The sequence below is a fragment of the Fukomys damarensis genome, unplaced genomic scaffold (assembly GCF_012274545.1).
Source record: "Fukomys damarensis isolate Sample0158 unplaced genomic scaffold, DMR_v1.0_HiC HiC_scaffold_30, whole genome shotgun sequence".
In the NCBI taxonomy this organism is placed as follows: Eukaryota; Metazoa; Chordata; class Mammalia; order Rodentia; family Bathyergidae; genus Fukomys; species Fukomys damarensis.
This window is the reverse complement of record NW_022900942.1, coordinates 46,828,436-46,844,433: the sequence shown is the minus strand read 5'-3', so window position 1 is coordinate 46,844,433 and position 15,998 is coordinate 46,828,436. Positions and strand designations below refer to the sequence as shown.

The 15,998-nt window shown below is 41.0% G+C and overlaps 2 protein-coding genes across 2 annotated transcripts in view; one reads left to right on the top strand and one right to left on the bottom strand.

Annotated features, from left to right (window-relative positions):
• The window catches only part of Fhod3 (formin homology 2 domain containing 3), a 433,804-nt gene extending 429,991 nt beyond the window's left edge, over positions 1–3,813 (top strand). The window contains exon 30 of the mRNA XM_010638036.2: positions 2,490–3,813. Within this exon, the coding sequence (XP_010636338.1) occupies positions 2,490–2,572 (83 nt within the window). The 3' untranslated portion in view covers positions 2,573–3,813. The remainder of the gene's footprint in view (positions 1–2,489) is intronic.
• A 4,941-nt stretch (positions 3,814–8,754) lies between these two features.
• Tpgs2 (tubulin polyglutamylase complex subunit 2) overlaps positions 8,755–15,998 on the bottom strand; it is a 31,565-nt gene continuing 24,321 nt past the window's right edge. The window contains exons 4-7 of the mRNA XM_010638034.2: positions 15,039–15,167; positions 12,927–13,040; positions 11,295–11,455; positions 8,755–9,940 (exon numbers count right to left, since the gene is read on the bottom strand). Of these exons, the coding sequence (XP_010636336.1) occupies positions 9,713–9,940; positions 11,295–11,455; positions 12,927–13,040; positions 15,039–15,167 (632 nt within the window). The 3' untranslated portion in view covers positions 8,755–9,712. The remainder of the gene's footprint in view (positions 9,941–11,294; positions 11,456–12,926; positions 13,041–15,038; positions 15,168–15,998) is intronic.

Sequence of the window (15,998 nt, the reverse complement as noted above, 5' to 3'; positions counted from 1 at the left end):
CTGCTCAGGAACACTTACTGAGTGACAAGTGAACTGACAAGCAGATGGACAAATAGGAACACAAAGAGGCTCTTACCTAAGTGCACTACTCTGGGGTACAGAGTACTGGGGTACAAAACTGCTTTCAGTCGATAACTGCCATATTGTATGTTCTTTCAAGAAGTAAAGTGAATTAACAAAGGGAAGCATTAGAGTCTCAAGGTCTTGCTCAGTACACTAAAGGATCCATATCTTTCTAAGAGAACTTACTGGTATTGCCATGAGGCCCCACAGAAAGTAGGGTTCCATAAATAGGCAGATTTTCCTAGGTGTATTTACTTTTCAGGGACACACCTGGGAAACAAAAGGAACTAAGCTTTTCCCACAGCAGAGAACATTTGAACCCAGACAGAAAGGGAACATGGGAAGGTGGTCTCCAATCGTCAAGCTGGAACAGCCCTTCCTAGTTGTATTTAAAATAAGAGAGATTTTAATCTTATTTCCTGCTATTAAAAAGTATTTAACAGGGACAAGGGGAAAAAATGAGAACCAATACTTGTCATGTAGAGGTACGAGATCCCAACAATGAATGTAACTGTACTGTATCCCTAAAATGTACCAATAAACTCAATTAAAGCTGGAAAAAAAAGTATTTAAGAGCATAAGAGCTTGTCACAAACTAGTATTTTTATTGCTGCCCCATAGAATGAATCCCATTACTCAGTCTGCCTCCAGCCAAGTCCCTAGAGCCAAACATTTTATCTGGATGAGTTTTACACTCGGTCTGAAATCCCAGGGGCTGGGGTGGGGGAGGGTGAGCTAGCTTTAAGAGGAGCTTCACATGGATAGGTCTGGGCCCAAACCAAGGTTCAGAAGTAGAGTAGAATGGCATCGTTTGAGGGTACTCATCACAGCTCCTGCGGCCCTCAGAAAATCCATAATTAATCTGTGAGTCTTCCATGGGAGTTTGATCCTTTTAGCTAAATGTTGAGTACATAATAGGCTTTCGCATAAATTGTACATTGACCAATTGATGGATTGAATGTTGGATCTCTTTTCCAAGTGCTGATTTCTGGGAGAGAAGAAGCCAATAGGTTTTAGTCCGCTGTCCTACTGTGAGCCTGCATCTTTCAGATCCTTTGCTACAAGCTAAATGAGCTTTGCAGGGCTGATGTGGGGAACAGATTAAAGGTGTTGCCTGATTGGGGCACTGGTTCCTGGGGCGGAGATAAGGGGGAATTACATCAGGCAGGAAAAATAGGAAGACACCATGGGTGTTATGCTTCCTTCACAGTTTGAGTAAAGTCCTACCCTCAGATTCAGGGATTGTTAGGGTAGAAGATGGATCCGTGACATATCTCCTCTGAAAATAGAATAAATACCTCCAACTCCATTTGCTCTTCAAAGAAATAATAGACTAGGCCAAATATAATTTGTAAATCAAAGGACATGTAATTATTCAGCATTTCAAAACACTTGTGTAGGGAGGGACAGCTGCCTCCTCAGTCATCCTTACTCAGCATTTGTTTGTGGGGCTGAGGGCCTCCTGCAGGCTGGACAAGTGCTCTATCACTGAGCTACATCCCCATTCCCTGGCTTTTGTTTTGACATCAAAATTGAGCATAACCAGGGCTGGGAATTTAGCTCAGTGGTTCCAGCACCTGCCTCGCAGGCTCAAGGACCTGAGTTCCGTCCCTGGTACCAAACAAAACAAAATAAAACAAAACAAAACACAATTGAGCAATACCAAACAATGGGAAAAACTCATATTGCCAAGCTAAACACAAGACAGCTGTGTCTCAACTGAATGTGAATCTCCCTCCAAATACCAGTGATGATCCCCAGTAAAGAAAGCAGGGCCACTGGCTTTCTTGAGCCTTCTGTTTCACAGAGAACATCCACCCAGAAGTAGTTTGTTAACTTTGCTCCTTGGCATGCATTCCATGAAGAGGCATTGCTTATTTTAACCATGGTCCCTAAAGGAGTTTTGGTAGACTGAGACCTATAACAAAGAGAAACTCATCCTGATGTGCTGCCCACTCTGAGTTCTGGTGATACCTGATTCCATAAGCTGCTGGTCATGTCTTCACCTATTACTACTCTTCCTACAGATCTGCAGGACTGTTAAAGCTTGCTGAACTCCTCACTCTGCACTGGTTTCCCATCTGCAATTACTTCCCCAGTTACACTTTGTATGGTGGGCAGATGCTGAGATCTCCACATACCAACTGTCCTTTCGCAGTTTTCTCTGAGATCCTGCAGGCATTCCTCTCCTCTTTCTAGATCCCTTCCCCTCTCTCCCTCTCTCCCTCTCTAGGGTAGCACCATCTTCAGGTGTGCCTTCAGTGATACCAAGATTTTCTCTGCAAGTGCACGGTGGTACAGAGCATCCCTGGTACCCCAGCTTCCCTATGGGGGGAAGGAGGGCTGGTATACTGACTGCCATCTGCCTCATTGCTAACACCTCCTTCTCTTCTGTCTTTGGCTGTGATCTTCGGGTGCCACCATAGTGCGAAGGACTCTGAAGAGCGGCCTGACTCCAGAAGAAGCCAGAGCCCTGGGCCTGGTTGGCACTTCTGAGCTGCAGCTGTGATCCTCAGGGGCACCTGCGGAAATGTGCTAAGCAGAAGACCAGCTCTTACTGGACAGAAGCCTACCAGTGGGGCGGAGACTTGACACTAACATGCAATGGTTCTGAAAGGGAGTGCTCATCTGTTACCTTGTGGCTTTTGTTGCCTGCTACACATTGATGTGGATCTCCAGAGATCTTCTGCACGAATGTTTTTCATCATGTCAGCTGTGTTTCTCTTCTTTCCTTAACACCTGGTTTGTTAGTTCCAAAGTGTGATACTTATTCTGGGCAAGAAACGGCCCTTTTAAGGAACAAATCACTTCTGTCACAGTTACGGTAATAGGCAATTTGATTAAGATTCACAGACTGGGTCTCCACAACACCAAAATATCCAGATGTAAACTCCAATCTTGTACTCAAAAGAAAGCACAGATTGTTACCAGTTGTGGATTTTAGATGTACTAAATATTTATACAAATTCATAAGTGTATCCCATGTTTCAAGTACTAAATAAATAGAGTTTAATGCCATAATGAGAAACTTTTATTCTTTCAGGAACGTCAGACAGGAGAAATAGGAAAACACTATGTGTGTTGTGCTTCCTCTACAGTTTGATTAAAGCCCTGCCCTGAGACTCAGGGGTTGACTGATTTAGGAGTATTTCAGGAATTTACACAGCTGTGCAAGCTCACCTCCTTTTCAATCAGCAAGATCTCTTCTAGGGGCATCAGAAGTGCCTTTCCTTAGAATGACTTACCGGCACTTTGGGTTGTATTTTTCTGCTAGAGTGAGAGTAGTGCCAACAATGTGCTCTTGGAAACTCCTGATTTATTTAGGCGTCAGTTCTTATTGCAGGATATACTAGTTATGTTTACCTAATAGACATTCTCCCTTACCCACAAGGCTTGCTGTGGTGCCACATATAAATGAGAGGAGCTTTTCACACATCTCTCCAGGATAGCACCATCTTCAGGTAAGCCTGCTGGAATCCCAAGATTTTTTTCTTCAAGAGCAGGGTGGTACAGAGAATCCCTGGTACCCTAGCTACTATTCTGCACTCACTTTTTTTGCCTTCTATGTAAAGGTGCTAGGTTTTGGTTTCTTTGGAGTCTTAAGGTTTTTTTTTTTTTTTTCCTGTTTAAAAAATAATGTATTCTAAGGGATATGGGGATGGAGGGAGAGGGTGCATAGGGCCTTATAGGGCTGAAGACCCTGAAACACCAGGTTCTAATCTTGGGAGTATGTAATTCTTACCTTATTAAGGAGGAGCCTTTGTAGGTGTGATTAATTTGAGGACCTTATTATGGGAAAATCATTGTGGATTGTCTGGGTATGTCCTAAACCCAATTGTAAGTATTCTGAAAAGGGAGAAGCAGAGTGAGATTTCATAAACACAAAAGAGGTGAAGTGAAAAAATTTTATTTTAAGCCACTAACTGTGTAATTTGTGTGGCAGTCTCTCTCAGTCACGTTTCTCACTGCTGGTACAAATATCTAACACCCACAACTTAATAGGAAGAGATTTATTTTGGCTCATGGTTACAGTCAATGGTTGAATGACTCCAAGGCAGACATGGCATAGCAGGGGAAGGCTGATTACATCATGGTGGCTGGGAAGCGGAGGAGAGGAGCCAGGAAGGGAGATACAAGCTTCCAGGCCACACCCCCAATGACCAGCCTCTTCCAGCCAGACCCCACCTCAAGGCAAGTCAGTTATATTGCCCCAATGATTTAAACACCTTCGAAAAGCCTGGCCTGTGATGCATGAGGCCTTTGGGGAACATTTATTTTTTAATCTAAACCATAATATAGTCCCCCAAGAAGCTATACAACCACAGCAGATGCACACTAAGGGCCAGTAATGGAGGAAATTGTGCCAGGACTGGGAAATCAGCCCGGAAAAGGACAGTCATGATCCCTTAAGGAGATTACCGGGAGTCAGTTATCTTCTAAATTTAAAAATTAAAAATTTATCACCCATTTTGCATCTATTTCTAGTTATCAGAAATTGTTTTTCAGAGAGGTAAGTAAAAACAAACACCAATTTGCCTAAGGGATGAAATTTTACAGTTGGAATGAAAGTTTATGTTAAAAACATCATTTTTGTTGAAAAAGATATTTGGTACAAAAATCAGTTGTTGCTTATAAGCTAGGCAACTCACAAAGGGAAAGTGGACCCAATGATTTTTAAGAATTGTTAAAATTCTTGTTGCAAGTGTATCTTTGTGAGCACTTGATATGTATTATTTAATAAAATCCTTATGGTCATTCTATATTTTCATTTTCCATTTAAAGAGATTGAATCGGAGAGGTTTTGAAAAACTTTTCCTAAGGTCATAAGATGGAAATGACGCACTTTGGCTTGTCTCAGTAGTGGTGAGGGTGAACCAGGGGTGAAGTTGGTTTCTCTGTTTCTACCATGTCACCCTCTGCCTGGTCCACTCTACTTTCACCCTCATATTTGGAAGGCTTGCTCACAATAGATTTTATCCAGGTGGGGCAAAATGACTGGATATTGAAAACATCCAGTTAAGTATCTCGATTATTTTGCTTCCTACGTATGTTAAGGGTAGGTTTGGACAAGGTATGGGTGCTAGGTGCTGTAGGAGGCTTAAGAATATATAATTATAAAGACCCCATTTCTAAAACCACAGATGGTGTGCTTGTCTGATAAAGACTTGTGAGGCACAGTCCATGAGCATGGCAAGAGGCAGTCTTGGAGATATTCGGATGTCATAACATCTTAACACTGGTAATGTATTTAATTATGGCATCTAACAGAGACCGTCTATGAGCTGAACTAAGGTATTTCTGCTTCCAAAATAAAGCTGTGGCCTATTTTCCCAACTCGTATAAACATTTAAACAGCATCTTTATAACTTTTTTCTATTAATTTTGATTTGTTGTCTATTTGTCCTGAAGTATGAGGCAGCTCTTAATTTAGTATAAAATTATATACATCAGACCTTTTTAATAGTTCACAAGACTCCACACCAAATAAGATAGCTTTCTGGAGTAATGCAAAGTCTCTACCTCAACAGTGACTGAAGTTACACAGGAAAACAAGGTAAGACAACCAAAAATTAACCAAGTGGTGCCGGCATGAAATACTCTGCCTCAAAGGGGGCTTTCCTTATGGACTGGGGCTTCATGGAGCTCCGAGATGGAGGTCAACATGCTAAACTGCAGGAGAAAACTACAGGTATAAAGGAGCAGGAGAACCAAGCTGGTGTTTTGGAAAGGAAGGGAATAGTTGAGAAGAATAGAGCTGGATAGGTCAGGCAGAAAGTTAACTGGAAACAAAGTTTGGGGTCACATTATAAAGGAAGAATGGGAAAAGACTACTTTTTCTGAATTCTCATGGGTGTATTACTACCCATGTGTTAATTTAGTAGCCACAATTAACTCCATAATGGAGGGTATGTATTTTACAAGAGAATGTATGGCTAAAAAAACAATCCAATGGCTCAAGCCAAACAAAGAACTTCACCACAGGATCCCAAGGGTAATAGCACAGACAACATGAATAACTCAGAACGGCCTCTCATTGATTTCTTTCTTGCCACTGTACAAGATGATTAATTTTATCCTTGAACTTGTCCTATAAGTCACAGACATGAGCAGAGGAAACATGTGTTGTGTCCATTGTTTCAGAGTGCCTCATACATTACAGCTTTTGTGAGCACAAGATTCCCCTGGATCCACAATGTGGCAGAACTCAGTCAAAATCAATACAAGTGAAACATGTTATGCCTGTAACTGAATACATGGGGTAATGAAAGCCCAAGAAGCCTTGTTTTCTGTTTGAAACAGACCTGCTTTGAACAGAAAAAAGGCAATGGCACTCTAGAAATATGGATCACTGAGAAACCCTACCCTATCCTTTCTATTATTTTCCCGTATTAGCCAACTACTGATGCTGAACAGTATAGAAGAAAAGAAAAACAGGGCAGTCCATATATCCTTTTCTTTAGTCTTTCCCTGTCTATCAGTAAGCTAGAGGTAGGGTAAGTTGATACCAAGACATACCAAGACATGAAATAACAGCTAACCAAGTTTTGTGAAATTTTCCTACTGATCTGGTAAGAATGAAACACACAGGCATACAGTATGTATACATAAGCTATAAACTAAAAATTGTGTAATTTTGGTGATTCTGCATGAGCTGCTTTTATATTTGTAGTTAAAACTGAAACTTGTGTAAGAATGAACGGTAAAATGCATTTAATAATTTTTAAAAGTTTTAGCAGGTGGAAAACCTTATCGTAAGAAGCTGTAAGAGACCATGAAAGAAAGGAAGAACATTTTTAGTGGTAGTTTTTGTTTTGTTTTTTGAGATGGGCATGTGTGTAGGGTCTTATTATTTTGCCCAGCCTGGGCCTCCAACTGCGATCCTCCCCAGTAGTCTGGATTACAGGTGTGTGCCACCACATCTGGCTATTTGTCTGTTTTGTACAAGTGGCCCACATCTTCAATTGTGCAGAGTCCTGCATACTTTGTAGCTAGCTCTGCTTTTCATGGCTGTTCCTTGAGGCAGGCCTCTAGCCTGTCCTTATCATAACTCCTTTCCTGGCAGCTTTTTTGAGAACCTCCACTGATCATTACTGGTCTAGTGGGCACTACTGCTCTCTCAATTCCTTTGCTCCTCCACTTGTGGACTCTAGAAGTGGACCAAAACTAATCTACAGGTTCCTTGAGTTCTAACTTGAAGGATACTGGCTGCAATGGAAGATAACGTGACTTGCTGATCCCCTTTCAACCTTGTCTTAAGAGAAGCAGTCAAATGCTGGTTCTTTTGTTTCTTCCTTGAATTGCTGCATTTTTGTAAATGCTTGAACTGTAATAACCTGAAGGGTTAAACTAGCTCCCAAATTAGGAAAGATGTGATATAGTTATATCATTGTTGAAAACAAAAAATGTTTAAATGATCAGGGTGAATTAAAAATGGTTTTGGAACAGCAAAAGAGGTACCATTTTTAACATTCCTGTTAGAAGTGAACCAGTATGACTGATGTACTGGCATATTTTAAAGCAAATAATTATGCTATTGATGTGAAGCTCTATTTATGCTCCCAAAGGCTCTTGAGCACTAATATTCCAAAACTTTATTACAAAGAGGAAGGAACCAAGTTGAGCTTGACATAATCCTTGAAGGCCAATTCCTCCCCTTAGTTTTCCTCAGGGGCTGTGAAAAGTGGCAGATGGAGGGAAGACTCAAGTCATTTTTTTCAGGAATATCACTATAACCAACAATCCAAAAATTTAAACACTTGATAAGTAACTCAAGTGGTGTCAGAACCAAGTGCAGGCAGAGAATCCTAGGGACTTCTCTTAGTTCCCCAGTGGGTCATGGAAAAAGGAGGCCCTGGATGACTATAAAAGGAAGCCTAGACAATCACTGTAGAACAGAGAAGTCAGGAACAAGAAGAAAAGCAAGTTGGAACTGAAGTGTGTATCTGACATAAGCCTCTGGGCCTCGCTCCTTAGAGTTCTTTTTCCCAACCTCAGGAATCTCAGTACAAACACTGAAGCCACTCAAAGGCTGTGCAGGTGACTCCCTACTATCCCTTCTGGAAAGTACAGTGAAGACTTTGTTTCTGCCCAGTGTTGGGCCAGAATGAGGAAACAAACATTCCCAATTGAGAACTAGAACAACTTTTGTATAGAAATTCTGTAAGATGTTGTAGGTAAATTCAGATTTATCTTGCATTAAATATTAGGCATGAGGTAAGTGTGGTAGCATATACCTGTAATACTAGCACTTGCGAGGTTAAAGCAGGAAGATCACAAATTCTAGTTCTACCTGGGCCTTTTAGTGAGATCATGTCTCAAAATAAAAAGGAGTTGAAATGTACTTCAGTGTGAAAGCCCTGGGTCTAATCACCAGTACCACCACCTGCCCCCCAAAAAAAGAAAAAGAAAAGAAATTAGCCATATATGGGGCTAGCTAGAAGCCTAGTCCCCTACACATCTATGGGAAAATTATTTCTGAATTATAGAAAGCTTTCAGAGGAACTCTTAAAACTCCAATCTGATCTAAGCAAGGGGCTGCCTGCCTTAAAGATGGCCTGGGACGAGACAAAGGAGGACTAGACATCAGAGCTGTCAACAGGCAGAGAAAGTACAATGCTTCTGCTCAGTGACTAGCTTCATCGAAACTATGAAATCCTGCAAAACAGTATTGGGAGTTTGCTTTTTGTTTTTAAATGGTTAGAATAAAGTATAGCAGAAGTACATCTCTTCTTAAATATAAATTTTGGCAAATGTGTGAATACTGTAACACAAAACAAACTAAAAAAAAAACTTTACAGGAAGCCGATGAGGAAGAAAGAGTTTACAGGAAACTAAAAAATGAGAAGAGTAAGATAGGTTCCTGATAAAATATATAAATACACAATTATGTAAAGTTGTCATGAAACATTACAACTCCTGAAGTTAAGGCACTGACATTAACAACAAAAATTAACTCATTTGAGGAAGATAAGTGTGAAAATATTCTAATGTAGCGATGTCCAAAGTAAGTTTCTGTGATGGAAACGTTCCATAGCTCTGTGCTGTCCGATATGGAATCTGCTAGCCATGTGAATTCCTCCTCCCATCCCCTGTACCAGGGATCAAACTTAGGACCTTGCACTTGCCAGGCAGGTGTAGTACTACTGAGCTAATCCCTGGCCCTAGCCATGTGAATTCTTGAAATTTGGTGAAGGCAACTGAGGACATAAATTTTTAATGTCATTTAAATAGTCATATGTGACTAATGGCTATGTACTCAACTGTGCAGTTAGCTCCAATGTTTCTTGAATCAAAAACCAGTGGTTTCCTTAGGGGACTCCTCCAATGACTGCTAAGGGGTTGAAAGTCAAGTGTGGAAAAAGAGAAAAGCTCTTAATAGATTTCTCTGGCCACTTAAGATCTGAAATTCTTCACAGCTTTTGGAGGCAGAGGCTGGAACAACCCACTAGGAATAGTATAAGGGAAGGACTCTTGAGTAAAATTCAGTACATTTGGTCTTCCACCTCCCAGCTAATGTCAGTGGGAGTAAAAGGCCTAAGGCTTTGTTTACTCAGGAGATGCTTATAATTACATAATCAGGTTGTGTCCCTGGGACCATCTGTGCATGGAAATCACTACTGTGGAGATGGTGGAGAGGTGGAGGTGGTGCTCATTTGCGGACAGGGTTTGCAGAGCTGGATGACGGTTTAGAGGCAGAGGGACCTGAGGGCCCTTTCTGGCCACCTGCAGGCTGAACAGGCCCTTTCTTCTTTGGGATTACAGTCTTGTTCTTGGTCTTAAACACTTTGCTTGGATCCAGCTTGTTCATGAAGGAGTCGGTCTCTCCTGTGAGTAGGTCTGTGTTGTAGGTGATGGGCTTATACAAGCTGAACCACTGCTGTAAGGCAGAATTGGGAGAGAGGGTCAAAATGCAAAGGAAAATTGTCATTTTTAGTAAGGCTGTGGAGGGAGAGAGCTGGAGACAACAGAGAAGAGAGAAATAGTTAAGCATCCCTAATCTAAAACTTTTTGATTGCCAACCAAGAATGTCTATGCACATATTTCAAAATTTGAAGATCTCTGAAATCTGCCATTTCTGATCCCAAGTATTTCAGATAAGGGTTACTGAATTTATTTGAATAAAAAACTGCCTTGAAAACTCTTAGCTCTTCACTAAGAGAAAGTGATGATCCCATCTATTCTTGGTCAGATACACATGTCATTTTGTGAGGCCTAATCAACTCTAAAATAAATGCAGTTGGTCAGAGGATTCAGCTCAGTGGTTCCTCTGCCTGCCTTGCAAGTGCAAGGACCTGAGTTTGATCCCCGGTAACAAACAAACAAACAAATAAATAAATGCAAGCAAGCAAGCAGCCCCCCTCCCCACTCTCCACCCCAGGAGAGGCATGTAAAAGGCCATTGTGGGCTTTCCTGAGGGATGATGTATGTGCTAGTATTCTATTCCTTACTGGTTTTACAGGTAGCTGAGGGCAAATGGCATCCCAATTTATTGACCTGTCTTTGATCACCACCACCTGACAATTTGACCAGATGGAAGTTATCATGTGACTTTTGAGGAAAATGAGGAGAGTACTGAGTGAAAAGAACATGGTGTAGAAAAATATAAATAGCACATTACACTTGTGATTTAGCAAAAACAAGAAGAAACCAAAAAACTGCATGCTTCACATGCAATGAGTATCTCACTACACAAACTGGTAACCATGGCCTCCTCTGTGAGAACAGGGGAATAAAAGAGGTGTACTTTGTTACTCTTCCTCAGTGTGTGTAATACCAGTCCAAAAACAATTTATTTAGACTTAAGCTTCCAATACATTTAGTTAGAAATAAAAACTCCCAAGGTGATTGATTCAACTAAGTTTGGGAATCATTTAACTAGATAACTATAAAGTGAGGTTGTCCATGCAATGGAATCACTTGCCTTGCTTCTTCAAAAAAACATTGGTCCCTGGGCTCCACCCCAGATCTCATAAATCAGATGGGGAAGCTGGGAATTTTCAAAGTAATCATTTCCTCAGAGGATTTTTTTTTGGCGGGGGGGGTTCTGAGATAAGTTCTCACTATGTAGTTCAGGCTGGCCTAGAACTTACTACATATAGCCCAGGCTGGTCTCAAACTCACAGCAGTCCTCCTGCCTCAGCCTCCTGAGTGCTGGGATCATAACTGTGTGCCATGCCTGGCAGACTTTTTATATACAACACATTCTGAGATTACAGGTGTTTTCCCCTTACCTTGGCTTGTGGGCTAATGCCATACCCGGTGAAGGCATACTGCCACTGGGGCAGGCCCAGGTGGGTGATGAGCAGGCGATAATAGGCAGTAAAAGTATCTGTCAGAAAATGCCAATATAACGCTCTGTCCAGGAACCAGATCTCAGTGTCTTGTGCTAATGCTAAAATAACAAGGAAATAAATAATAGACAGTTTAACACTTTTTCCCTTTAAACTATGAAGTCAACATATACTTATGGTTAAAAGAAAAGTGAATAGTAGAGAGGATGTGAAATATACCAGTGCTCTCCCCGCGACTTACAATCTCTTGGTCCCGTTCTCCAGTGGCCACTTTTGCACTTCTTTGATACACATTCTTGATCTGGCTATTTGGAAGTACATTCAGGCTGTCTAAGAAGATGCACCTTTTCTGAGGGGACTCAGTGCCCCTCTTCCCTAGTATATACTGTGGTTTCAGCTTTTCTGATGGCAGGAAACTGGATCAGGCTCTCTTGAAGAAGCTCTCTTAATAGGCTCAGGCTAAACCTACTATAAAGAAACCCTGACCAACTCACTCCTGGGAATCCTGCCTGTCCAGTTGTGTGATGACCTGGTTGAACAAAAACAGGAACTACTGTACCAGCTCTTCCTGTCTTGCATCTTTGGCCTTCCATTCTTACTACCATAAGCCTATCCCAGTTCATCTGTATCTAGATAGCTGTAACATCTCCCCAAGTGGCCTCCATCATCTACTCTCTTCCTTTCCCCAAACTTCCTAGTCACAAAAATTTTCATTTGAATCCTGCCATTCTGCCAAACAATCTTGACTGACTCCACATTATGTCTTCCATATTATGTCTAACTCATTGCTCCGCACGAGAGGGAAGAGTTTCCCTTTGGCTTTCTTTCCTTCCTCATCCCCTAGATGAACCACATAGCCCACTGGATTAAAATGTTACTCCTATGGCTTTTATCCACTTGTCTTTCTGGTCCCTTTTACCCTCGCTCATATTTAATTCCAATTGTAGTTCAAGATGCAGCTCAAAGGCTATTTTGCTATAATTCCTCCACCTAGAGATGATCTTTTCATCCCCCAGAGATAAATTCTGGTGTCTGTATCTCACCCCACCAGAGAGAGCTACCTGAAGAGAGCTTAGTCAGCTCTGTATTTTCATAGTCCCTTGGCCCAAATTTTGTTGGGGGTCCAGGTAGAGGTTGCTGCAGCACAGAACCTCAGTAACCACTGTGTGGCCCTCTTTTCTCTCTCCTATGTGAGGTATAGTGATTCAGAATTTATTAATGTTAACTGGCCTAGATACAGAAGATTAAACGAAAGAAAATGTGCTTCCTGGATGTTTATCTCATGCATGAGCCTGCAGGAATCTATGAACAGATGACCTTATCTTTAAGGCTTTACTCACTTATTATCTAATCCCACTGACTGTTTTGTAGTAACTCACATATGAAGATGGCTACAAGCTGGCCTCAAGGCGAATGCTTGGAAATAATCAAAGGTGCTTTCTTGGTCTTCAAACATACCAGAGGCCTGGTGGCACCTCAGGAGGCTAGAGAGGTATGTGTTTTTGTTGGATGGCTGAAAAGCAAAGACAGGAAGACCAAAAACAAACTGTATAACTATGTAAAGATTCTTACCTGGTTTCCCAGTTTTGTAGACAAGGCAAACCTTCCCATTCCCATTACACGAATCCAGCTCAAATATCACACTTCGAGAGTCAAAATGAGGCTTCTCTGGTTGGTCCTCATTGGCTGCAAACCCAGAAGATAAAAGGTTCAAACAAACTCAACTTACAAACACAGATAAGTACATTTAAAAAATAGGAAAAAGCCTTCTCTCAGACATAGTCTTAAGTATTATTTTCAAAAGAATTATATGGTCAAATGCCCTAGATCTCACTGATGGATTAAGCCTTCCATCTGGGCTTTCCCATCATCAATATGACAGTGCTAGAGAATCTGAAAGAACTATCACAAGAACATCCTAAAACCCACAAGAAATTCCTTCACATCCCACATGTATCTCATGCCTTATTTGTCTTACACCCTTGTTCATTTTGCACATTATTTTCTGTATAAATTCTTCAAGACTGCAGAAGTTCATATAAAGACACTCACCTAGCAGTGTCTGTCTTTACCAGTGGGCTAATGTTAATTTCTGTGATGACCTGAGACCAGTGAACCTTGTTTCAGAGCAGCTTTGTGTACTTCTCCTTTTTGCCTTTAACAGCTTCCTTTTATCATAATCCTTCTACACATACTTATGATTCCTCATCAGTCTGTGGATCCTAGACTGGAGTCTCCCATTACTTACCCCCAAATTTTATTTTATTCAAATTTGTTATTGTAGGTAAGAAACTGGTTATGATTATTTGTTGTTTATTGCTTATATGATTGGATCCATCTGACTGCATCCTTATCTATAAATTATATACCATTATTTCCCTAACCAAATTGGATACATAGAATTCTAAGATGCCCCCCCAAGATTACTGCCCCCTGATGGACAGTTGAGAACCTATGAATATGATGGGTAGTAATTCTTTTGATTAGATTACATTTTTAAAAAGGGTTCATAGCACACTAGGAAGAAATGTTTATGCCTTAATGTGAAAGGGTCACCTGCTGGTATCCAAGGGCAGCCTTATGTTGCCGAGAGTGAAGCCTGGCCTGGAGGCTGTTGCCACAAGAACCCAGAGGCATCCTGACTTTCTCAGGCAACTATACCAGCTATATCAGATTCCTTGCTATAAGAAAAAATATACTGCTATTTAGACACTGTAACAGGGTGTTATGGTTTATATCTAGATGTTCCCAAAGAGCTTCACAGGCAAAGCTTTCGGAAGGTAACTGGATAATAGAGGTTTATGGCCGACTTGCTGTGAGGAAGAGGGGTCTTGTCAGAAAGGTGGATCACTAGGGTCATGGCCTGGAAGGGTTTTTCTCTCTCCTGGCTCTTTTCTTCACTCTCTGCTATGACATAAGCAGCTCTACTCCACCATGCCCCTCTGCTGTGCCATCCTGTCTTGGAGTCAACTGACTATGGACTGAAAAGTGAGCCAAAATAAACCTCTTCTTCCTTAAGTTGTGGGTGCTGGGTATTTTATTCCAGCAATGAGAAAGTGACTAAGATATAAGGTCTCTCTCATAAGCAATTCTGACTGAAGTCTTCACTTATCTTCTGTTGTTGGTAGGCTTTAGCAGCTATTTGACTTGTGAGCCATTTCACTTAGAAGCAGTAAAGAACTTGGAGGTGGCAAAGGAAATGACAGGAACTGTATTTAGAGTGCCACATGCCCTGAATCCTCTTAAGACTGAAATCTTGAGTGAAGCTGAAAATATTCATTCATTCATCAAATTCTCTTTAAGTGCCTACAGTGTTCTGGGCACTGAACTTAGTGCAGGAAAAAAAGATCCCAATCCTGACATTTTCTTCATGAAAATTTCCTTTGTTGATATAGGCTATTTTATTTTTATTTTTATTTATTTTTGGTGCTGGGGATCGAATTCAGGACCTTGCACTTGTGAGGCAGGTGGTGGAACCACTGAGCTACGTCCCCAGCCTCTATATAGGCTATTTTAAATTTTATTTTTTTTGCCTTAATTCTGGGGTAAGAAGCTATGAATAGGAAGAGTTTTAGTTTGGTGGAACACACTATAATGCTACAACCTCTTCCCCTGGTTCTAGATATGATAAAAAGAAAACAAGCACGATGATTTCTAACCAAAAGCAGAAATTTCTCCAGGTACCTTCATATGTATCGTCCTCCAGGTCTGCCAGAGTTGGTGCATTAGGAAGTGAATACACAGAAGACTGGTTGAGCTCAGTTAACTTTGAGATGCTGTTAATTGCCATGTTGCCCAGCGGAACGATGTGCTCTGTGGGACCATCAAAAAGAAGACTGACATAAAATAACAGCCTAGTTACAATGTTCATTGAAAGGTTTCTCCCTCAATAACCCAAGCATAGCTACTGTTTGGTCCCATGGCTGAAGAATCTGATGGAAGATAGAAAGACAACGATCACTCACTACATGTCTAAAAACACCAGCTTTTCATGCGGACACCCCCCCGCAAAAAAAACACCTGGGGGTCACAGGTGATGAACAACACCTGCTGTGTTATTTGGGTGCAGCTGAAGAAAAACTTAGAAGAGGTACACAAAATAAGCTGGAAAGCCTGGATTTAGGAACTTTATTTGTAAAGTACATTATTTTAATTTCACGCTCTTTTCCAATATTATGTGAAAAGAATTATATTTGCTAAAGAAATAACAGCCTTGATTAGATTCGATGATAGTCCCTTTCTCTTCTTACAAGCTTTCAAGACAGAAAATCTCTCTCCCTCTATCTGTCATTTACTCTTACTTGGTGGAAAGGCCCTGGCAGCCTTCTTGCTTGGTTCTAGTCTTCTGTGTTAGGGTGTAAATAAGGAACAGGGAGACTGCACGTTTTCCTCATCCGTTAATGGGGGTACTGTTGTTATATAGGATGCTGGACACAAGGTGGCACACAAAGATTTAGAAATACGACTTATGAAAAAACGGGAATGGTTGAAGACAATGAAACAGATGTTATATAGAATATGAACTGTCCAAGAAACAAACACCACTAAACATCAGAAGCTGCCTCTTCTGTCATTGACTTAAACTATGTAGTAATGAGTATGGCGATGAGAATAAAAATACCAGGACTGAGAAAATTAAATTAC